The sequence below is a fragment of the Leptopilina heterotoma genome, unplaced genomic scaffold, assembly GCF_015476425.1.
Source record: "Leptopilina heterotoma isolate Lh14 unplaced genomic scaffold, ASM1547642v1 Lhet_381, whole genome shotgun sequence".
Lineage (NCBI taxonomy): Eukaryota > Metazoa > Arthropoda > Insecta > Hymenoptera > Figitidae > Leptopilina > Leptopilina heterotoma.
The window spans coordinates 203337-227694 of NW_025111056.1; the positions used below are offsets into that span (position 1 = coordinate 203337).

General features: G+C 32.7%; 1 protein-coding gene across 6 annotated transcripts in view; it reads left to right on the forward strand.

Moving 5' to 3' along the window:
• The window catches only part of LOC122505964 (neurobeachin), a 170280-nt gene that overhangs the window by 34425 nt on the left and 111497 nt on the right, over nucleotides 1-24358 (forward strand). For 3 of the 6 annotated variants that reach the window (XM_043617873.1, XM_043617878.1, XM_043617879.1), the window contains exons 2-19: nucleotides 2004-2108; nucleotides 15621-15747; nucleotides 15837-15937; nucleotides 16120-16215; nucleotides 16447-16568; nucleotides 16757-16883; nucleotides 17173-17292; nucleotides 17381-17527; nucleotides 18334-18441; nucleotides 19730-19870; nucleotides 20062-20207; nucleotides 20461-20674; nucleotides 22314-22566; nucleotides 23155-23297; nucleotides 23371-23561; nucleotides 23635-23743; nucleotides 23812-23893; nucleotides 23974-24290. In XM_043617873.1, the coding sequence (XP_043473808.1) occupies nucleotides 2004-2108; nucleotides 15621-15747; nucleotides 15837-15937; nucleotides 16120-16215; nucleotides 16447-16568; nucleotides 16757-16883; nucleotides 17173-17292; nucleotides 17381-17527; nucleotides 18334-18441; nucleotides 19730-19870; nucleotides 20062-20207; nucleotides 20461-20674; nucleotides 22314-22566; nucleotides 23155-23297; nucleotides 23371-23561; nucleotides 23635-23743; nucleotides 23812-23893; nucleotides 23974-24290 (2649 nt within the window). The remainder of the gene's footprint in view (nucleotides 1-2003; nucleotides 2109-15620; nucleotides 15748-15836; nucleotides 15938-16119; nucleotides 16216-16446; nucleotides 16569-16756; nucleotides 16884-17172; nucleotides 17293-17380; nucleotides 17528-18333; nucleotides 18442-19729; nucleotides 19871-20061; nucleotides 20208-20460; nucleotides 20675-22313; nucleotides 22567-23154; nucleotides 23298-23370; nucleotides 23562-23634; nucleotides 23744-23811; nucleotides 23894-23973; nucleotides 24291-24358) is intronic. The other 3 variants (XM_043617874.1, XM_043617875.1, XM_043617877.1) reach the window with 3 other exon arrangements.

The window sequence follows — 24358 nt, forward strand, 5'->3', positions numbered from 1 at the left end:
CTGAGCCGCATATGTATACCGAACTTGTCTACTCAGCATTGCAAATAGCAGGTACCCAGACATGCTAGCGAAACTCACCGGATATCATTGGTTGTTAATTCAACACCAATCGCTTCGAAAATTGGACGCTCGTAAAATAGGTTAGGCGTGACTTTCCGGAAAATGTGTCCAAGAGAGCCGCTCTTCATTCTGAATAGAGATGACTATAATTTCCTATCACATAATATATGCTTCCATATTCATCAACATAATATCAAGTTCGATTTCACGTTAATGCAGTGGGCTCTGTAAGTAGTTGGCACTTACTGTTTTCTCAACTATTCTTGGTCTAATGTTAGAAACAGTTGTAAATATTAATACGAATTTTTAGTTTCTTTTTATTCAAGTGTAAGACTATACCAACTGACCCTAATCCATTTTACTTCAGAGCTAAATAATTTCTATACAATCGTGTCAATTGTGTTTAGTGAAAGACAGTCCGTCAATAATTGATTGCAATGTTTTCCTTTTTTCAATTTGAAAAGTTTATATGGCCGAAAAACACAATGCGTCAAGTGGCATTGTTTGTGACCAGTATACCTCATGTGACTGACAATGTTTGTTCGCACTCATTTACGTTCGAGAAAGGGAAGAAAAGTCTTTTCAACTTTGACAATTATTTAAATGTCATATTACAATATTTCAGTTTTCAAATATATTCGTAAAACAATAATTTCCCCCCAGTTGGAAACCTATTTTCGCATTTTTCGCACTACATAAAATGTCTACTTAGGGAATTTTGTTTGTTGACTTTTCAAATATAGAAGAAAACTACGGAATATTTGTTTCCACTAGAATTCGAGTGAAAACAAATCGTATTTTCCTTTTAGGTGAAACGACGTGACGAATCGAACGAAATCTTGTTGTAAAACGTTTGCAAATGTCTCGTTGAAATAACTTGGAGTGTCGAATCCCCGGAAAAATTCTAGTTTAACTCAACAGATGCACGATTGCTTTCCAAAAACTGAACTGTTCCATGGTACTTTTATTTCAAAGTTTATTTTCTCAGTGAAACCGGAAGCACTTACTAACCAGGAGGACGTGTCCAAGTTGAATTGAATCAGATAAAAGTATCAAATAACGCACCTTTAATATTCAATACCTTTACATATAAATAATACAATGGGATGACGGATGAATATAAAAAAATCAATTAAATAAATGTTTGTATTATTTTCTTACTTTTAAGGATTGATAGAATGTTGTGTGAATAAATAAAAGAAAAAACAACTTTTTGCTTTTGATGAATCTAATGTCCATTTATTCTGTGAAAAATTACTTTATTCATTTACCCTTTTAAAAATTTACTTTAGATAAGATTTGAAATTCATGTTCAATATTGTGTCAAGAAAGTAAGAGAGATGTAAGAAAAGAAGGAAACAAGAGAACACCGGAAGCGAGATGATGCTTGTGCGGAAATCATGCTCTCTACAGAGGTAGCATTTCCTGTTGAACAATATTCTTCTTGTATCTATAAAGTACAAACTTACAAAAAGGACAGTTTATGCGGATGCTATCTTGAATTCTGCTTTAGCGAAATGTCTGTCAAAGGAGATCTTTAAATCTTCAAAACTTAAATTTTCTTAATAATTATTATTCTAGAGCACATAAATAATCCTTTAAATTTTACCTTTAACATTATTTTAGCTTTTATATTTTCACTAAAAAGGAAGTCAATGAACGTGTGTTTTTGAATTCAATTTTCTCTTGAAACGTCACAAGTAAACATACATACATATGTATATATAAAGTCAAAAGAAATTGTGTCTTTATAAAGTTTTGAAAATATAAATTGAAAATATAAATTAAAATTATAAATTGACACAGCATGTTGGAGACAATCATAAAAAATTGCAATTAAAAAAAGAAAAAAAAGGAGAAAGAGAAGAAAAAGAAATTTGACTTTTTTTTTACCTAATTAGTAGTGCCAATTGGTATTGAACTATTCCTTTTATATTTTACAGTTGGTGGGAGGCGAGTTCGACATCGAATTAAACTTCGTAATTCCAGATCCACAAAACATCAGACATATGCTGGAATTGTTAGATCATTGCACGCCAAATCTACAGGTAAAGTTCGCCACAGTTAATCAATTTTACTAATTAGCGTCTCGTTCGTCGATTGAGTAATTCCGACTACTCTGACAAACCTCCCAGTAATTTCGATTATTGAATGTGGCGGAACATTGTTAATCCACTGCACTTATTACACGTCTCTGACAATAAATTAATTTTTAAACAGCTAATGAGATTACTCAGTGTCAGTTACATTTTCACTGGAGCTTTATAAAAATTTAATGAGGATTGACAACCATGAGTGACAAATAAATTTCTACATATTAAATCACTAGTTTCAATTAATATAACGAAAAGTTGTGCTGCAAAATTTATTATTATTTGCAAAGAATTAGGTTTTAAAGTCCTTTCTGATAATAAAAGCGAGCTTGACTGGTATGAAGTTTGGAGTCCGTAAGCCATGCTGGATTGCCTTGATCCTTCTATAATCGTAAAACTTTTGGGTTCTGAAACCTCGCGAAGCTAAATTGCTGTCCTTAATGGAAGCTCAAAAAGAGCCCAAGACCAAAACCACTCTTCCATTATCAAAACCGAAACTCTACCATCGAGTCATTTTTTTATTTATTTATTTATTCCATTTACCCTCCTCTCAATGCAATATTCTTTAATTTTATAATAATTTACAAATTATTTTTAAAACTTTGATTAGCGTTTAGATTAGATAAAGGACAACTTAAATGTTGTTTCGTTTCGGCGACAACGAAAATTTGTATTTTGGGTGGATTTTTCCTCTGTCGAAAAGATATTTCAACTGCTAATAGAAATTTAACTTGTACCTTGTCCAAGTGAATAAAAAGTCACGTTTCTATTCAGTTGATTACAAATTCTTTCCTCTTTACATTCCCCAGGAGGAAAAAAAAGTTTAAGTAATCTGTTTCAATTACAAATTTTAATTTTAATTGTCTTATGCATGAGAAAATGGATTCGCTTTTAATTTCCTTTTTATTCATTTCATTTTTTATTACAAAAACACTATTAATTATTAAAACTACAAAGACATGCATCAATCTTAAGTTAATTTTCATTCTTTTAAATGGCTTTATTCAAACTGGTTGTTTCAGTTGAGCAATGAAACAAAAAATAATAGCATATTATCTGACACAACCGTTTAAGAATTTGAGCTTTCCATTATTTCCCCCTTTCATTCGTCTCCAGGGCTTTTTCAAAATTAAAATTATTTTCAAAAATTTTTTATTCTAATAAAATTTTCCAAAAGAATTCAATTATTTAAACAAAAATTTAATAACATTCTACACAAACCTTTAATTATTTTCAAAAAATAATCAAAATTCCACAGAAATTTCATTATTTACAAATTTTTTTATAAATTTCTTCGCAATCATTCAATAAATTCAATAATTTTCATAAATAATAAATTTTTTACATGCGGATTCAATTATTTTCGTCAATAATAAAATTCATTTTTTGGAATTCAATTATTTTCAAAAATAATAAAACTCATTGCAGAATTTCAATTATTTTTAATAAAATTCTAATCAAAAGAATTCAATTATTTAAAAATTTATTAATAAAATTCTTTATGAGAATTCAATTTTTAAAAAGGGAGCGTTCACAAATGAAAACGTGACATCATTTGTGAATGTTCCTAAACATGCAATTCGATAAATTGTTTTTTTTTGTATTTAAATAATTGAATTCTCGTAGAATTTTCTAATGAAAATGGATAATTGAAATTTCGTAAAATTGAATATTGTAAACAAAATAATGCATTTGAAAATTGTCAAATAACTTTTTCGAAAATCGTTAAAAATAATCGATTTAAAGAAGAATTTTAGTTAAAAGTTCTTGAAAATAATAATTGAATTGATAATGATTTTATCACTCGGTCATCTTTAATAATTATAGTTTGAAGTAAAATGTTCTCTTACTTGACTCGGACTGGTTATACTTTTGTGAGTAATTGGTCTTTAAAGTCCGTATTTTGAAATACTTGAACTGGTTCGATCCCTGTTCGTCCGAACTGTCTGAATATCGACATGTTCGCCAACCTTGAAAATCCTTGAAAATCCTTGAAGAAACCATCGGAAATTGAATAATGCAATTTACACTTATATGTTGATTGAAAGTGCACATTCATCATGCTTACTCGGATCTAATATTGCCAACTAACAAGCGTTTCAAAGTCGGATTAAGCAAACAACCGAGAATATCATTGACGCCAGACTCAATTTCACCTCTTGAGATGCAAAAAGCGATTTTCAGAAACATACACTCATGCGAGAATGATGCCACCGGAAATCCGTTCTGATACACATGGTGCGCAGTATATATCAATTGTTTGCCTCTGTGAAATGTTAATGCCGTTAAGGTGTTTTCCACCCTCGTGGTCCGAGAATATTCCACCTCTATTCAGGAACGTGTACATCTTGGCAATATGCACGATATGCACACAGTGTATCCTTTGTAAATGCTGGATTCGGGAATCTGAGTGTCATAGGATCTGATTGACGTAATACACTCGACTGAACTGCACTGACCATAATATGGCTACGTCGCGACTTTGGCCCAAAGAGAGTAATCAAAGTCTGTCTTTTAACTTTTTATTAATGTTTTCAAAAAATATTCAAAAAATATTATTAAGGTATTTTTCCGCCTTAAGTTAAAGTTTATACTTTTATTGCTATATTTTATTTATTAATAAAAGTTTTAAATTTGCTACAATTTCACTGTGCTTTGTTTGAATGATTATATAAGTATAATTCATAAAATTGTAATATATATATATATATATATATGTTTTTTAATGAAAATTAAATAAGTTTATATATTTCATTGTTATTTTTAGCTTTCGGGAAAATTTTATAATTTAAAAGTAAAAATAATGATTAAATGAAAACTATATTTTCCCTGTATTTGGAAATTGAATATTTTTACCTCGATATCAATTATTTCATTTTTTAGAGCTTTTGATGGAATGTACAATATGTTCGTTACGAAAAATTTAATTATTAAAATAAATTGTATTATTAACAATAACATTTATTTTGAAATTTTTCTGTCTCTGTGTATGTGAAGTGAATAGCAAAAGCCAGTTTTCTTGACATACAATCTATTTTTAATTTCCTTTTTTCTAGTCGAATATACAATGACACTAAAAGTTTATAATTCTATCAATAAGTCTTCAATCATGTCAAAAATTAATATTTTTAATTATATTAATTAAAATGTCCGAGTAATTTATTGAACTCTAATGTATAGTATGCTGCTCAAAGTCTAGTTTCTAATTGTAGTGCTGTTTTGATAATGCATTGCAGTCAGAAATAGAAATGTAGGGAATGCATTTCAGATTTAGATTTGACATAATCAAAAGTGTGACAACATTGACAAGAGTAGTTGTGGGATCTAATCGTGTTGGATGTTTATACGCAGCAGCAGCAGCAGCAGCAGCAGCAGTAGCAAGAAAATTCGAACGGCGGCTATTAGTCCAGCTCGTGGGGTGCATAATAATGCGCGACCCGGGCGAGACCAATGGGTCAGCTGACGCGCAAAAAAAGATCAAATGGAGCACACCTAGAGGGGGACGGGCAAAAGAAGAAAAATAGTGGATCCGCGATTAAGCTCGGGCACTGCTCTATAACGTGTATATGCCAGAAAACGAAATGCGAGGAAATGAGTCTGTGGGGCCGTGAACCGTGAAGTGCAAATATTTACGAACGCGCTAAAATTGCGTCCGGGTGAAACGGTCCTGTGCGATACTTGACACTAAAACGCACTGCACTTCTCACGAGGCGCACACACAACCAGTTTTAGAATATTTTCAAATGTCAATCAAGTCGACTATTTTGCTATTTGCCTTCTACGAAAATGTTTTCATTAGTCACTTGCTATTCGTTTCTAGACACTCATTAATTCCCCAACTCCGCAGAACTTGATTTCTGGGTTAGCATTTCTGCAAGCGCTCGCGCCACGACAATCAAGAGGTTTTGCATTCGTGCACTTGGGGGAACACGCAGTTGGTCAAGCCCAGCGATTCTACCAACTGTATAGTTGTCACACTCAACTATACACGCAGAACCAACCGACATTGGTACAAGGAAATTAAATTGTGTCATTGCGAGAAATACTTTTTTCTGTGAAATGCATACGCAGTGGAAAGAAGTAGTTGTGAATTTACGAATTTCTCACCGCGTAAACTGTATCATCTTGTTGGGTTACTTTTTACTCTGAACTTGGATGTGGGAGCTGGGCGATGAAACGATCGCATAAACGACCACGATTTGACGATTTGACGCAGTTATGCTGCTGCGTGAGTAGAATATATATATTGATTATCACCGTGCCATTCTATTTCTACCTGCTATTTCTCCTTCAGTACGTTCATCCCTATCCTAGAACTGGAGGATTTCGTCCTCGCGCTATTTGCCTTCAATGTTCCGCCCCATTCGATCAACCATTTTCAATTGCACTTTAATATATGTTGTTTCGTATCCATTCTGCATTAGGTATGTGTTGAAAATTCTAACGCGATTAAAGCTGCAAGTACTATCAATTCAATGTTACACACTACATTATACTTCTACTAGAATAATACCTAAAACAACATCATTTTTCAGCTTCATCCCAATAAATATTGAAAATATCTACTGCTTTGACTATATTCAATAATATATTTTCTTCCGGTTTAATCTAAAAAATGTGTTTAAAAGTTTCATTGTTCATTCAAACTTAAAATCAACCAGAGTTTGAATGATTAACGTTTAGTTATAAAGTTAACGATCATTTCGTTCCGAGTCAAGGTAACGAAAATGAACAAAAGAGATGCAGCTCAGTAGTAAGAGAGATTGTGGTCAGACACTGACAGTAGTAATATATGATTCAGTCAGACTCAATTCATTGAATCTAGATACTACAACGAATGACTAATTGTTGCAATTGTTCGACCTCACTTTGTTTCCAAGTAGTTTATCAAGGTATTAATTAAAATTTTCTATCGTAAATCACGAAAACAAAAATTTGACTAGTTGGAACAATTGGATCAATTATATAAAAAGTCTTTTCTCAAAATACCACGTACCGAAAGTAATAATTTTTATATCATTTCCATTTTTACTCGCTCAATTTGAGTATTATCAAATTTGACCAATACATTTTTCTTGAATTTACAATGTACAAAAATAATAATAATAATAATAATGGGTGGACCAGAAACTTATTAAAAAAATTGTATAATTAATGAAAGAGAACAATAAGCTCCATTTTCCCTGAAATTATTATCTGACAGTGTTTCTATGCAAAATGCGTCGATAGCAGACTTGTTTTGGGAGATTAGTCGTTAAGAACAGAGGAGATCATGAAAATTTGCTAGACTTGTCACATTTGGTACCTATTCGTGACTATTCTATGCATGTATATTCATGTGTAATTTAAATGGAAATTGTATTGGTGTCCATTAAAATTATATTATATTTCATGAATGCATTATTAAAATAATGAATACCTAGAGTTCGATTACACGAGAAAAGCAGCTATATCCAGAGGGAAAACTAATTTTGCAGTGGTAAATGTAACTCACATTCAGCAATGCGGAAAGTTGTTTAGTAAGTCAAGAGTGATTGCACATTTTGATACCTACATTATTGTTGTTAAAAAGAACACGTTGGAACACGTTGGAACACGTTGGAACACGTCAAACGAGCGACAGACAACTTTTAATGTATTTACGTTCGAATGTTCTCAGAGGCATCCTTGGGATACACCGCGATAATTCCCACTCTAATATAATCAGACTCTCTGTGGTAGTCAAACATATTATGAAGTGAATGTTAATTTGCTCTGCGTACAAATGAATCGGAGAGTTTGTGTAGCAAGTCGAGTGGGAAATTGAAAATTTGTATTTGATAATAAACTTGCTGAGAGCATAAACTAGAATAGTAATAAACATCCAATGATCCGACACTGTCAGTATTCAGTAAACATGTACATAGAACGTAAATGCTTTATAAAGTTGTTATAAGAAGAATCTCGTTGATAAGCATCAAGTTGGTCATTATGTTATCTATCCAACTAAGAAGGTTAAGCTTTGCGCAATCAGACTCTGACGAGGGGCCACCCTTATCGATTACTGCTGCTCGCTCCGCACCAGCCAATCTCATTCTGGCATTGAATTATTGGGATTCCGCCGAAGGGGAGTGAATCTCACAGCACCTGCTCCAATAAGAAACCCTTCTCCTCTTATTTTATTTCTCCTGCAACTTATTTTAATAATGGATACAACTCTTGGACTGAAGACCACATTTTTCTTCTCTTTTGAGTTTTGACCTGCCTCGACGCTGCGCTGTCTGACTGAATGACTCGATGGCTGGATGGCTGGAGTAAAGTTATTTTACAAAGAACAACAACATTTGCTTTTCACAAACAATTACGATTAAAAATAATTACTTTCTTCAATGGATCATGTTTCAGAGATTGTGCATCAACAATGGAAAAATAAACTCTACTGCCTGCCTCATAAAATTCACGAAATAATAATAATGAATGAAAGTGCACGTAAATATTAAAAGAAAACTCTCTCTCTCTCCTTTGTTGATGTTTATCTTTATCCTGCTTGGGTTAATTAACGATAATGTCGAAACAGTATATCATTTTTATAGAAATTATCGCCATATAGTTTCCACTTTGAAAGAGTAGTATTCTAGAAGTAATGTACTTGGCAAATTTCCCTTCGGTATTCTTTCTTTAGACACAAGCGAGCCATTTAATCACCGATATTATTTCTCTCTTTCGCTTTCCATTTTCTTCTTCTACTTCCACTTCTTCTTCGCTTGTATAGCGCTGCCGTCACTTCTTTCGTCTCGTGAAAGTACAACTTGAGTAATTAACCACCGCTCAGTGAGCTTTTAATTTCGGTATCGTAACACAGTTCACAGGCCACATGAGGAAGCTGGCTTTTTCAAGAATGTAATTCAACCTGCCTCTTGCCTCTATTTGCATTATTACAGGCTGCAAACGAGGAATTTGCAATCAATTCAATGCTTCACAAACGAATTTCCTTTTCTACTTACTTTTTTAACATTCTCAAAGTATTGAACAAAACAAACGCTACAGCGAATACTCATTCGATTCATTAAAAACTATACGGAAAACTAATAAAATGTCATGTGTCACTTTAACAAATCGAAACAACAACAAAAGACTAGTGTAAACAGAACTGATGAATAAATCAGTCAACTGTCGTCGTTTTCACTCTCGCGATATTCTGGCCAGTAGCTCTTGATCGCCTCGCTCAGTCCAAAGTGCTTTTTATAAACTTGGCTATGCAAATAGAGTCATTTTCAAACATGCATTTCAATTTGCTCGCACTGTTGTTTATATTCCCACATTATAATCAATTACTTATTCTCATGAATAGAAACCGACTTGAGATGGCAACTAATACTCCAGTGGTGCATCTTGAACACTATTGGAATTTGGAAATTCGGTTGATTAACTGAGTTTATGCAATTTTCGTTAAAAACAAAACAACATCTAAAATTCCCAGTCAAAAGAAATTTGTTTTTCATTCATTTCAATGCACACCCTAGTGGCAAGCAAATAGCAGACGAAGCCAGGATTTTAAGAGATCCTTTGGGAACGTATTGTTTTGCATAGCGTAATGTAATTTTGTCGCTGATATAAACTTTTTCAACGTATAACAATGCGACTGTTCAGTAGTCGACATTTGTACAAACCTACACTGCAGTGATGTAAGTGCGGGAGAAAATAAAAAGAAATAATTCTGTCGTTTAATGAAAAACGCACATACATAAATTCCGTTATCTTTAGCAACTTAACAATTGGCGAAATAAAAAGTACCCCTTCAAAAAAAAAGTATGTAGAAAGCGACATGAAGTCGATACCAAGTGCCAATTTTAAAAAGTAATTCAAACTTTTTGCAGAACGGTGTGAAACCTGTGAACAAGAATTTTTTAAACTCCAGCTATTTAGTTTGACACTGCATGTAAAATGTCAAATCTTTGTACACCTATACCTACACTAAACTTCTTTTCTTAAGAAAGATCCATAAGAGTGAATGCACTCAAGGAATTTCATTCTTTTTTCCACGCAATACGATCTCTCTATCTTGGATTGAACATTTACCAAGTTTTATGTTCGCGCGCTCACTCTTGGCACGATTCGATCACAAAAAGTAGTCGTACTGTATTGAAAAACTTTTCTGGTTTTTAGAGTCGTTGCAAGTAAACTACTGTTATCGAAGTATACATTCTAACAAAGACGAAACGTATTTTCCAAGTAAATCAAAAGTTGAAGTAGTACTTGAGAAGCAAAAAAGTGCTTCTTTTTTATCAACTAAAATAAAGAAAAAATATTGCATTTAAATAATCTAAATGTTAATAATATAGATGCAAAATAGTTTTCTTTTTCAGCGAAGACAAATATTTTTTATTGGTCGCTCAGTTTAAAAATATACAGACCAAATAGCTCCAACAAAAGTACATTCACTCCAGTAGATTGCCATTTTTTAGTTTTCAATTTTTGTTATGTTGAGACGTGACTGGAAAATGTGGTCGACAATCCATTGCAAAAATAAATCTCTTTCTATTTTTACAGGTACAGTACTCATCCATTTAGATTGATTGTGTTTACACGTATAGAGGAATTTCAGACAGTTGAAAATTTCTTGCATCTTGAATTTCCATTTGAATTTCTGTATTCTAGTTCGGCAGGCTTAAGAAAAAGTAAAGTTGCGGAAAACATGAAATTGAAGAAACAAAGATGTTCACTTAAAACGAAACCAACGAATTCTACGTAGGTATTGGTTTAGTAAATCTCAACATGCCTGTGGCCTTAAGGAAATTTCTCGTATCGGTTTAGGGTTAGTGCCAAGTGGCAAGAGGAAGGTAATTGGAATATGGCACGCGGTAACTCTATTTCCTCGGATAGCTTGCGGACAGGTAGAAATGTATGTGTATGCATGCTATATCACCGGCTGCTCACAGTTGCAGGGAACTGCGATGCCGGGAATATTCCCTTTCGGAAGTAAATCCATACACTGCATTGCATACAAGTTCCTTTGTCTAATCCGAAAGTCGGATTACGATAATGTGCCAATGGTCACGCTACTTCAACTTTAACTTTAACTTTATTTTAACTTTAGGTACATGAATTGTGGTTTCGTCTCTTTTTGTTTTTGTTCTAATATCCTAACGATGAAAACAGTCTTTTTCTTTATTTTTTGTGGCAAACTTCTCCATCTACGAAATCAAGTTGACGGTGCGCAAGTTTTTCGTTAAATTCAATTTTACATTGCTTTGAAAAGAGTAAGTGGTTTCGAGGATTTGTTTGACGTGCAATTCAACTTTTACTCAAAGTTTCGGAAAAGAAGTTGTCCCTTCTGACAACGTTCATGCACTATTGTTCGTAGCAGCAGGAGAGTCCTAATACAATTCCCTTTTCAAATAATCTTTGTAGGATGGTCGGGTTTTTCCGCTTTTTCGGCGGAGAAGCAATAAAGGTTTTCTGATTTTCATGTTCTCGGAGGGGGAAAATAAAATATGTGAACGTACATAATTCGACTGTTGAATTCGGGATCTACATACTTTTTGAGATGGGCGTAAATGTTATGAAGGTCAACGGTACTTGGCTCCTGTGGAATAAAATGGTTATACCTTTCACACTTGGAGTGATAAACGATCAACTGCGACCGTTAAGGTTCAAAGTTGCTAGTCTGTGAACCGTGAACTGCTACTGCCTCCACTTTTACGACATCCTTCCTCCAGTTCTATGCAAGCCACCGACTCGACACAAGCCTCGCTAGTTCCAAGATTTATAGTAGAAGCTGGAAGCGATTCTTTCTTTCCAACATTTGCATTCTTTTTAAAAATCTCGATTCACAAAAATTACTCGACGTCTAGAGAAAGTACTTTCATCTCACTGAATGTATCAACAACCAAAACAAGAGTTTTAGAGTTTTATTCTACTTGTGAATATAGGAAAGGCTAAAAATTTTATATTTCAATGTCACCTACTTTTAATTATGAAGAAAACATTTAGATTATTCACTAAAACGTAAATTTAGAAAAAATGATGTAATTACGGCAATGCAAATGTGTATAATTATTATAATCCAGTGAAACTGTAGGTACTAGAAATAAAGTACCTCCTTTTTCTCTGGAACGTGATAGCAGTGATGTTTATAGACAATTACTGTTTGCATTAAAATATTTTACTGCTTTTATCGCAACTCTTAATTTTGGATTTACAAGTAGCCGCTCACATTAAACGTAAAATGTCTTGAACGAAACTCATCATCTTCTCTTGTCTTTGAAGACATTATTCTGCCAACTCAAGTGTCTCTCGACTTGAAGCTAAAATCGAGTGTTTTAACAAAGAATGATCCTTCTGATTTCATGCGATTTAACTATACAAATTAATTAAAGTTGAGAACGAAAAAGACGTTAATTCCAAGTGTTAAAAAATTGTCTATTTGTCTCCATCTTTATGTCTATTCTAAACAATGAGTTTCTCTATTTCATTATTATTTCATCTTCATAACAATTGATTACAAAATTATTATCTTTTTCCAACAAAAATTAATAAAGCATTGTTACGAAGATTCCATTAATCTATTATTTGTTTTTCTGGAGTGGAAATATTTTACTCTTCTGACAAAATTTATTAAAGATTGTATCAAGTTGAACCTTTAGTTCCTTTGACATTTGCAAATAAATAGCTCAGCGAATAAGCTCTAAAGCACGAAACGAAATAGATTGCTGAGGAGCCACAGAGAAATTGAACGATCTCATGGGAAGAGAGAGAATAAGAAAGGCAGATTGGCCTATCCTTAACTGAAACGTTCCCTTTAAGCGTGCAAAAAAGTGATTTTTTAAAAACCAACAACATATATGCAAATAAATCATTTGGATTACATGTGTTACTTTTATAAATTATACACTATGAATAGAAATCTAGCTGGAAGGCATTTTAAAATGCCTAAAAAAATTGGAATAAATCGCACCATAAAAATCCTTTTGGTTCCTTTTTTTTTTTTTTTATTGAGTACTGGATACTGTACTGTTTTTTTGGAAAAGAAGGTCTCATAATTTCCGATTGTAAACCTGGATTGCTGCTTCAAGTTTGAAAAGTACATTTATTCGCAGTTGGGAGAGCGTACAGTGAATAATGTAGAGGCCTTGAATTAGGGTCGAAACGCGTAAATGCGAGTTGCCGTACGCGACACGTTTTCACGCGAACAAGGGTGGAAAAGCAAGGGAACGTGCGACAAGATACATTCACAGGAGGTTTACCAAAGCCAGGATTTGCCTGCACTTGTAGTAGGCACATCGTGACGCCATGTGACGCCACGTGACGCGACTAACAATATAAAGGCTGCCCGAAATGGAGCAAAATTCACTGCCTAGGAATTTCGCATCTGCCCGCACTCCCGATGCCATGCCGCGGGCACGAAAACATTCCGAATAAAAGTTGATTAATTTCATAAGAAATCATAGCTCTCTCTTCGTCCCCTTTCCAAGTTCTTTGTTGCATTTTTATAAATGTAATCTTTACATATGATACTCTTGAGAAAACCGCACGTACAGCACTTCTTGCGCACGTGAATCTTCATCAGGGCAGAAGGGAAAGAAAAGCCACCGTTTTTGTCAAGTTTTCGTCAAGTTTTCGTCAAGTTTTCGTCAAGTTTGAAAAAAGATTTCAAAATAACTGACCGTTTTTGTTAACCTTAACATCTTATATCAAATAAATTACTTAAATTAAATAAAAAAAAGAAAGTCGAAACGAAAATCAACATCTATTCACTCAAGTAACTATATTATTGTTATTATTATTAAAGTGCACGATGCATTTACTTTACTAAAAAAAAGTTAATTCGTGACCAAATACGTGGAGAAAATATTGAGCATCTGGTGCACATTCGATCAATCATGTATATGAAGAAATATGCAACGAAAGAATGCGCCAATTTTTTCGATAATAGCTTTTATTAATTATTTCTGTTATAAAAAATTGAATTACTATTTTTAATGTTTCATAAATAATTTTTATCTATTACTTATATACTTTCATTCGTACAAGAGGATAGACTAACATAAATATAATGTTATTATACATAGATTACAAATAAATATGTAATTGTGAAATTTCACTGGAAATTATTTTAAATACTTTTCAACTCACTTTATTTAAATATTTAAATGTTATTTAAAAACACTGTGAAATGAATTCCTGTTTCTGTATTTCGCATCTTTCCAAAAGCTAAACATTTGCATATTGAATAAATCTTATATGATTTGCAATTTTCCTCCTCGCATTCGAATGATTGGAAAAAGTAAGTGGAAGAAGTGTGACATAAAAAAGGCAATTTTGCCATGATTGAATTTTCGGATTTTGAGGAAAAAAACATTAAAATTTTGCCAATTTGTATACACAGTTTTTTTTTGCAGACATGATTAAGGTCACGTTATTCCACATTGCACTATTGGAAAACTATTGAACGAATAACATGTCCTTAACATTGTCAAGTAGGTGTTTTTATTCTGATGATCCTCTTTTGTTTATTGTTTGCTCTGCAAAAAAAGTCATTTCTGACTCCTTGACACTTTTACATTCACGAACGTCAACATTTTTTTTACAAACCACTTAAAAGAATAACCTGAAAACACAAAGATTCGAAAAGCGCCCTTAAATATTGGTACACTATTTATATTAATATAATTTAGGAAGCTGACTTCACTTTTGCTCTGCTATTCTTGGAGGAAGAAATAACTTGAGGTTATTTATGAATATATCATGCAGCAAAACTCCTAGGATATTGGAAACGCAATAACGGTTCTGGAACGTAATAATAATGGAATGCAATGTTCAAGGCATACTAATATCGCTATTGCTCGTAAATATCGAACACTGTACAAAAATTCCTTTCGCTAGAGTTTTTTTCAAGAACAATCTCTATTAAGAATCTCGATGCTCGCATTGTGAATTTTTATGCAAAGCAACTGTCAGTTTGCAAATTTGCAATTTGAGGGGAAAGTTGATATTTGGAAGAATTGCTACAGATTGGATATTTGTTGAAAGCTGGAAAGTGCAGATTAATTTCAACAAGATTTCCAAGTTTGTTCTGCGATAACAGTAGATGGGTACACTCTTAAGCACTTGTCGTCTGATTGTTAACTCACTCAAATCAAGTTGAAGCGAATGTGCCTAAAGCTAAATGCTATACAAAATTTGCTGAATGTTGTGCCTGAGATTCCACGACATTCCACGACATTCCACGACATGAATAACGCGAGACAAGAAATTACATCTGCACAGCACTTTGAGTGACTCTCACACTTAATTCAATTGTATGAAAAGCCTTGGTAGAACGAGGAGATACTTATAATTTAGCTAAAAGCCTAAGAGGAGAGCATTTTACCCGAACCGATACTATTTCATTTTTCAATTTTATACTTGTTTCAAGATTAAATTAAATCAATTAATTTTCTGCTAATAATAATAATTCATCTCATGAAAATGAACTTGTTTTTTCAGGCTGAAATATGGAGCGTCTTCATAGCCATTTTGAGAAAAAGTGTTCGCAATTTACAAGCATGTACAGACGTCAATCTTATCGAACTCGTTTTGCATCGATTGTCACGAGCAGAAACTGTCGTCGCAGGTAAATTTAAAAAAGTCGCTTCTTCTATTTGGTTTCTGCGTAATTTAATTTTAATTTAATTTTCATTTAATTTTAATTCTTTCAAACAGATTTAATGATCGACATGCTGGGAGTTTTGGCGAATTACAGCATAACGGTGAAAGAACTGAAGCTCCTTTTTGGCGCAATGAAAGCAGTCAAAGGAAAGTGGGTAAGTGTGAGTTGTGTACTCAAGACACTTCTTAAATCCCAATCCACCTCAATGCACCAACTTGATATTCCAACAAGATAAATATTTCAATTACCTAACAGTCTGTTATTTATGCAATTATCAATTTCTCTTTCTAAAAGATTTAAATTTCCGATGTAAAAACAACATTATTTTTGTTGCAGCCACGACATTCGGCGAAATTATTGAATGTCCTTCGACAAATGCCCCAGAGGAATGGACCTGACGTTTTTTTCAGTTTTCCAGGCAGACAAGGATCGGTGAGATTTGATTAATTTTAAAGAGAGTTTGGTCTCATTACCTACCGTCAATTTTTATTTTTCAACTCACGCAAAGAGCGATTTAATTTTATTCAAGATGGTTCGATTTTTATGCACTCATTTAACAAAATTTAAATACAAGAAATACAAGTTCGGAAAAATGGAAATATAATTTCGAGACTTTTTTCAAATTGTTATGTGCAATTATTAAATTTCCCTCTTGTTCATTAGGCGATCGTTCTACCACCACTCGCAAAATGGCCGTATGAAAGCGGATTTACTTTTACGACATGGTTCAGATTGGACCCCATCAACTCTGTTAATATTGAACGAGAAAAGCCATATCTATACTGGTAAGCATTGCCGCTACATGTGCACATTTTAAATTAAACGTATCGTCAAAACATGATTCCTCTATTTCGAAATCTGGAAAAAGAGAGTCGTGCACTAAATGAACCTTTTTTATAACTAATCCAACAATTATCCTGCTAAAATAGAATTATAAAGCGTCAAGAAAATGTATGTGTTTTTACATCTCCAGTTTCAAGACGAGCAAGGGAATCGGCTATTCTGCACATTTTGTTGGCAATTGCCTCGTTTTGACGTCTATGAAAATGAAGGGCAAGGGACTGCAACACTGCGTGAAATATGAATTTCAACCGCGAAAGGTTTGTGATTACACAAGGTTTACAAGCGAAATATACATGTATGTGGAGGCGTTTTAAGTTAAGTCGCGAATATATTATTTCTTTTAACTCCTACAGGCAGTTTAAAACTTGCACATTTTTTATACTTTTCATTATTTTTTTTTTTTTACTATTTTTATTGAAAAAGTAAAACTCTTCTTGTATTCAAGAAAATTTGAATCCTAAAACCGAATTCACAGAAATGATAAGCAATAAATAAACTCCTAATTTCGGCAAAAGATGTAATAATTGTGATTATCTTTTATTTCAGTGGTACATGATTGCGGTGGTGTACATATACAACAGGTGGACAAAGAGCGAAATCAAGTGCTTAGTTAATGGTCAGTTAGCTTCTAGTACAGAAATGACGTGGTTCGTGTCGACAAATGATGTAAGTATCTTCTGAGCAGGAATTGGAGAAAATTGACATTTCACGAATTTTTAACGATTTTTTTTTAACGCTATTTTTCCTTGCACAGCCTTTTGATAAATGCTACATCGGCGCTACACCAGAACTGGACGAGGAGCGTGTTTTCTGTGGTCAGATGAGTGCCATTTACCTTTTCAGTGAGGCTCTGACGACGCATCAAATTTGCGCAATGCATAGGCTAGGACCGGGTTACAAGGTACAAACAAAGTTATATTTTTTAATAGTATATTATGCAACAAGTACAGAAAGAAGCTGTTTTCCGACGAGTGCAAAGTTTGCTGTCCCGAGCGAAGCGAGGGCAGCAATTTGCACGAAGTTGGAAAATCTTCTTTCGTACGTGTTGCACACAGTACTTTGTGCAACACCTTTTGGTTTTGATAAAAAAAGCTGTTTGGAAACGCTAGTTGACGCCAACATACGTACTGTTTAGCAGGGTTTGGAACGTATGTTACCGCACGTAATATACGTGGTTTTCTACGCGTATATTACTGTAAAAAACAGGTATTCTACAAATAGAAAACAAATACCTACACGGAGAGAAAAATCAAGCGTTTGTAGTAAGACATGGTCTATACTTAAAAAGCACGGCGCTGTTTATACTCGATTTGTATAAATCTATGCTAAAAGAGTAGGGACCTATACTCTTTTAGTAGAGACCTATACTCTTTTAGCATAGATTTCTACAAATCGAGTATAAACAGCGCCGTGCTTTTTAAGTATAGACCATGTCTTACTACAAACGCTTGATTTTTCTCTCCGTGTATGTATATCACCAAAAAAACCCAAAAGTTTAAGAACTTTGCCTCACTAGTGCAGCAAAATAAGCACTTTGCCGCACTAGTGCAGCAAAGTAAGCTCTTTGCCGCACTAGTGCAGCAAAGTACTGTTTTGCGCCTACTTTACAGGCATGCAAAGTATTACTTTCCTTACAGGTGTTGCACAAAATATTTTTTATATTCGAAAAAATGTCTAACAAATATTCAATCTTCAACTATTACGCAGAGTCAGTTTCGGTTTGACAACGAATGCTACTTGAATCTGCCTGACAATCACAAAAGGGTGAGTCAAGAGCTGGAGCTCTCGAGCATGAAGGACCAAAGTATGCGACCCGTAAGCATTTTGATTTCGTTTTCTTTTTATTTCATCACATTAACGTGCACTCCTAATCAGTCTGTTTAATGCCATCGCCTATTTACAAGGTGCCAAGCTGACTGGAACTAAATCTTGGTTTCTTTGTGGAACATTACGTGCAGGACATCCTCGACATTTATTTTACACAGTGTTTACATTATTACATATGTAAATTTTCCATTCATCATGTCACTTTATTTTCCAAAAAACTCAATCATTTACTTTCATATGAATTTTAAATTAATTTCGGTTCTGGTATAGCTTTTAAATTTTTCAAAGTAAAAAGTAGGTGTACATTTCTTATTCTCTTTGACAACATTCATTATCTACAAGAGAATTTGGAAAAAATACAAATATGTATTTGTTGTATCCATTTGTTTCAATCTATATAATTTATTAAAAGCCTCGTTTTTAATTTTCTTTAGCATAACTAATGACTTATGTTAAACTTGACATAAAAATAAGCTTTTAGTAGAATTATATTTCCTTAGAAATCTTCCTCATTTTATTCCTGTTTAAATGCACTATGTATAGTCCGCCCCATCATGCATTTGTGTTTAGAAAGCTTGTTAGTAGTTTCATTTTCACTTTTGACATAATTTCAGCATGCTTTATATGTCAAGTTGTGCTTTCAAACGCTTTTTTTCATTATTGAACTAGCATGCATGGTAGGAAAGAATAATCTTTCTTGAAATTTGAAAAAAAATCAATCTAAAAAAACATTAATTTTCTGTACCTCTATATTTAATGTTTATACTGTGGATTTTATGTAATAAAGTGGTGAAAATGAGAAAAAGAAACATGACGATGTAACATCCGGACAGGAATGGTTCTTGTCTAAAAGTAAAAATTACATTCAAGTGGACTTTACTTTCCGGACACGATTCATTCGTGTCTTAAAAGAACTCAATAGTGTCTTGGGCATTACAGATTCATGTCCAGAGAGCATTTAATTGAAAAAAGAAAATTATTTAGACAGGAACCATTCTCGTCCGGACATAAAACGGGCATGTTTCTTTTTCTCAGAGTAAATACGAATTGAATACTTGTTTAAATACCGTTGTTGACAGTGTAATTCTGAAATTTCTATGAATGTTTATTTTGCATATTGCAAATGCATTATTGTGTTTGAAGCAGAAAAAGCAGAAAAAGTCAAGTTATTTACTTTGAATGTAATATAAAGTAAATTCGTAGACAATGAAGTAGAAAATGTAGATAAAAAAATTGCATCGTCAAATATGAAGAGAATTTTTTTCTATTTTCCTAGGTGCTTTATGATGGGAAGCTGTCCAATGCAATTGTGTTCATGTATAATCCAGTAGCGACGGACTCGCAACTGTGTCTGCAGAGTGCACCGAAAGGAAACATTTCTTACTTTGTACATACTCCACACGCCTTGATGTTGCAGGTACGAAATTTTTCCATTTATTATTCTTTGATTAAATCTTTCTCCTTTTTCAGAAACGAGAGGAACCAACGAAATGGAAATGTTAATTTATGTGAAAAAAGTAGAAAAAGTAGAGGAATTTCAGAAATTCGTTAAATATAAATATTTATGAAAACTTGCGCTTGTGTACTGATATATTTATTTTATTGCAGGACGTCAAAGCTGTTATCACACATTCCATACACAGTACGCTGAACTCAATTGGAGGAATCCAGGTGCTTTTTCCTTTATTTTCACAATTGGACATGCCTTACGATTGTGTTTCTCCAAATGATATTCAAAGGGATCCAGCCTTATGGTAATTTTAAACTTTATATTCATTGTAGTAGTATTAATTAAGTCTGATCGATCAAGTCTTTAGTGAAAAAATTAATAAGACTTTTCTTATTAATAAACAAAAGTTTAAAATACTGAAATTTATAACTGAGTCAAGTTTTATTCGCAAAATGAAAAGTAGAATCCTTTGAAAAAGTAAATGTGCGAAATTTTGCTTTGTAACTTTTTGATCAATTGATACAGAAATTCCAACAATGAATTTGTTTTGTTCCCAGTTCGAAATTATTGGGGTTCATTTGTGACATGATGGAAAGTTCACAAACAGTTCAACAGCAAATGGTTTTAAACAGAGGATTTGCTGTAATTAGTTACATGCTTCAAAGAGCGAGCAGAGAGCATTTGACGATAGATGTTCTCACTTCGTTTTTGGAGCTTACGAAACACCTTGTTACGTGTCTCAGTGCGAATAGTGATTTGCTGTTGAAACAGGTAAACTTTTGTCACAATATTGATATAATAATTTACAACTAAAACAATAACAAAAAAATAAATATAAATATTAATCATTCATTTCGTAAAATAAAAAGTAATTATAAACATTATTGCATTTATAAAATTATTTTCGCAAACGCAGCTTTTTAACTCTCAAGTTTTCATGTTTATTGAATGTTGCTGTCATATATCAATAATAATTGCAGTTAACAATAAGTCTTGGAAATTTTGAATGATTATTTCGTTGCTGTTTGATATTTTAGTATAAAACGTTTCATAATATTCTTGATTAATCAATTCGTTTTTCATTTTAAGAAATATACATTTATTTTAATAATTTTTAAATTTTTTCCTACTTTATAAATGAAAATACATTGATTCCAAACCTCAGGAATATTAAAAAAATGTTTATTCAATATTACTATTGTTTTACGTCTGCAAATTTTAATATACGTGCACAATATGCCAAAGAACAGTGCTGCACATTTTTATTATTAATTACTGTAATTTTTAAGTTCCGCTATGGTTGGACTGCATGCAATCTACCGACTTTTTAAGCTTCTTCAATATTTTTGGCGATATTTCTTTCTCATATTTTGTTGCATTTTCACGCGTTTTATGCTTGCTTTCTCAAAAGAATGATAAACATAAATAGGTATATAAAAGTAAAAAAATGTATACTTATACATTCACCTTATTGAAATACAATTTTTTTTTTTCATATTGTTTACTCTCTAATTTAACGTAATTTAATTATTCTGTTTTGTCGACAATTTTCGTACCTTTTTTTTATTTTAGTCCACTATAAACTTGTTCAATGAAATATTTGCCTTTGCATCAACGCATGCCAAATGGTATAAAGTAAGTACAGTGCAAAATAAGAAATATAAAATCTTTAATCAAAAATACAAATTAAAAGTTATGGGAGTAGTTGATGACATTTTTTTGTTTTAAACGAAATAAAATAGTAAACTCGTCAGTTACAAGAAAGCAAAGAGAAAAAAGTTTACTCATTTATTTCGAGCCAATGTAGAAAGTACATACATTCCCACTACAAAATCTATTCTTTACCCAAAGATTATGCAAAAACTGAGAATAACAGCTTACTAGAATTTTAATTACTTGCAACTTTTATTTGACCTATCATCAATGAAACATAATAGGAAAAAATTATTATTGGTTAATTTTAAAACTCGCATTTAAATGGTTTTATCGGATGTCAAACATTGATTATATCAAATGGTCATCGTTCTGTTTGATGGAAATTTCATAATTATATCGATAATTCGTGCAAATGAAATTTAGATTATGCGATTACTCGAAGCTAAAAAAATGAAATTACTCAGTTTCACAAGAATTATTGAGATAAATGAATGTTTTATAAAAATTGGGTCAAATTGAAAGTGATTAAAATTTGACAAAATTGGATGAAATGCATCTATTAAGTATTGAAATTGGAAATGGAGAATTCATGCTCCTCTTCAATATGATATTTAGTTTGAAAAGGCTTAGAATGATGACAGCAGTTTAATTTAATAAATTGAGAGACTCGTCAGTAATGAAATATAAGACTAAGCTCGAATAAAGTCGGGTAGATTGGTGTGTCCGAAGAACAGGCAGACCCATGGTGATGTAGATGGTTTATTTTTCATTCCTAACATGGCAGCTGTTGGATCACGTCCTCTTTAACCCGGCTTTGTGGATATACACTCCAGCTCCAGTCCAAATTCGACTCTACTCTTACCTTGCTACGGAATTCCTTAGCGACACTCAAATCTATTCGAATGTGAGGCGAGTGTCCACGGTTATGCAGACTGTTCACTCCCTCAAATACTACTACTGGGTTGTTAATCCAAGGTCCAAGAGTGGCATTACTCCAAAAGGACTCGGTAAGTTCCTTTCCTTTCCTTTCATTTCATTTCATTTCATTTCATTTCAATTTCGCCAGTTTAAACATTCATCAATATCTTCCCAATTACCCTTTCAACGGCTAATTAACTTTATTCATGTTTTCCAACAAAATTAATCAATTTAATCTTATTCAGAGATTATTTTTTTTAAGTTTAAACCTTATTAATGACCTTATTTTATTTACAGCAATTTCAAGTAGAAAATATTTTCAATTTGAGAAATTTCTCATTAATTTATGACAAAATCTAAATTTCACATTTTAAGTTTTTTTTTAAAAATAAATACAATTTTCAATTACTTTTACTTTAATTTGGTTATCCAAATTTAGTTGATATTTTAAATTTTAGAAACCGTGCATTAAAACCTTCTCACAAATTTTCAATTTAATCAATTCTAAAACTTGATGAAAAAGCTCTTGGATACCAGAATTTTAGTAAAGAAAGGTATTTTTGCAAGAACTAACTTACAAAAACCAGTTTTTTGGCCACAAATAATAAGTAATCTTGCATAATTTCTAAAAAATTTCAACAAGTTAAACTAATCTCATAAATTTACTATTCCTCAAGATGGAACACGACCACCACAAAAGGATATTTTAACAATACGATCGTACATCCTGTTATTTCTGAAGCAACTCATTATGATAGGACATGGTGTGAAAGAGGATGAAATTCAAACTGTTCTCAATTATCTCACGACAATGCACGAGGTGAATTTTTTTTCAAATTTAAATATTCAATTTCATGTATCATAAACTTGTCAACTCGTATTAAATTTTTCAGGATGAAAATCTGCACGATGTTTTGCAAATGCTTATTACAATGGTTTCTGAATATCCTTCGTCTCTAGTGCCAGCTTTCGATTCCAAACACGGTGTCAGGACAGTCTTTAAGCTACTGGCAGCAGAAAGTCAATTAATACGACTTCAAGCACTCAAGTTATTAGGTTTCTTTCTTAGTCGCAGCACTCACAAGTAAGATTTTTATATTCAAATTTGCTTTTAATTTCAATTCGCATGTGTAATTATATAATTCCTTAAATTCTAGAAGAAAATACGATGTGATGATTCCGTACAATTTGCACTCACTTCTTGCGGAAAGATTAATGTTGAATGAAGAGACGCTTTCTTTACCAACGTACAATGTTTTATACGAGGTAACTATCTCTTGTTGCTTTTCATTTTGACATGAAAATCTTCATTTTTCGTTATTAATAAATTGCAGATCCTGACAGACAATATTAGTCAACAAATATTGTATACGAGGCATCCGGAGCCAGAATCACATCATCGAATAGAGAGTGCAAGTGAGTCATAACTCTTACTTCAAGTTGTAAGTTTTATTTTCATACGAGTCAGAAGATTTAATTTACAAACAAAATTCCAGACATTCTCAAAGTAGTGGCAACATTAATTCGGCAATCGAAGCGAACTGAACAACTGCTGGATGTGAAGAAACTGTTTCTCTCTGATATGACGCTTCTTTGCAACAATAATCGAGAAAATCGACGAACCGTCTTACAAATGTCAGTGTGGCAAGAGTGGCTGATAGCGATGGCTTACATTCATCCGAAAAATACAGAAGAGCAGAAAATATCAGACATGGTGTACTCCTTGTTTCGAATGCTCCTTCATCACGCCATCAAATATGAATACGGAGGATGGCGCGTTTGGGTCGACACTCTGGCCATTGTTCATTCCAAAGTAAGCAATCAAATCAAATCAAATTAATTAATAAAGAGGAAATATTTCTCTTTTGTTCTTTTGCAATC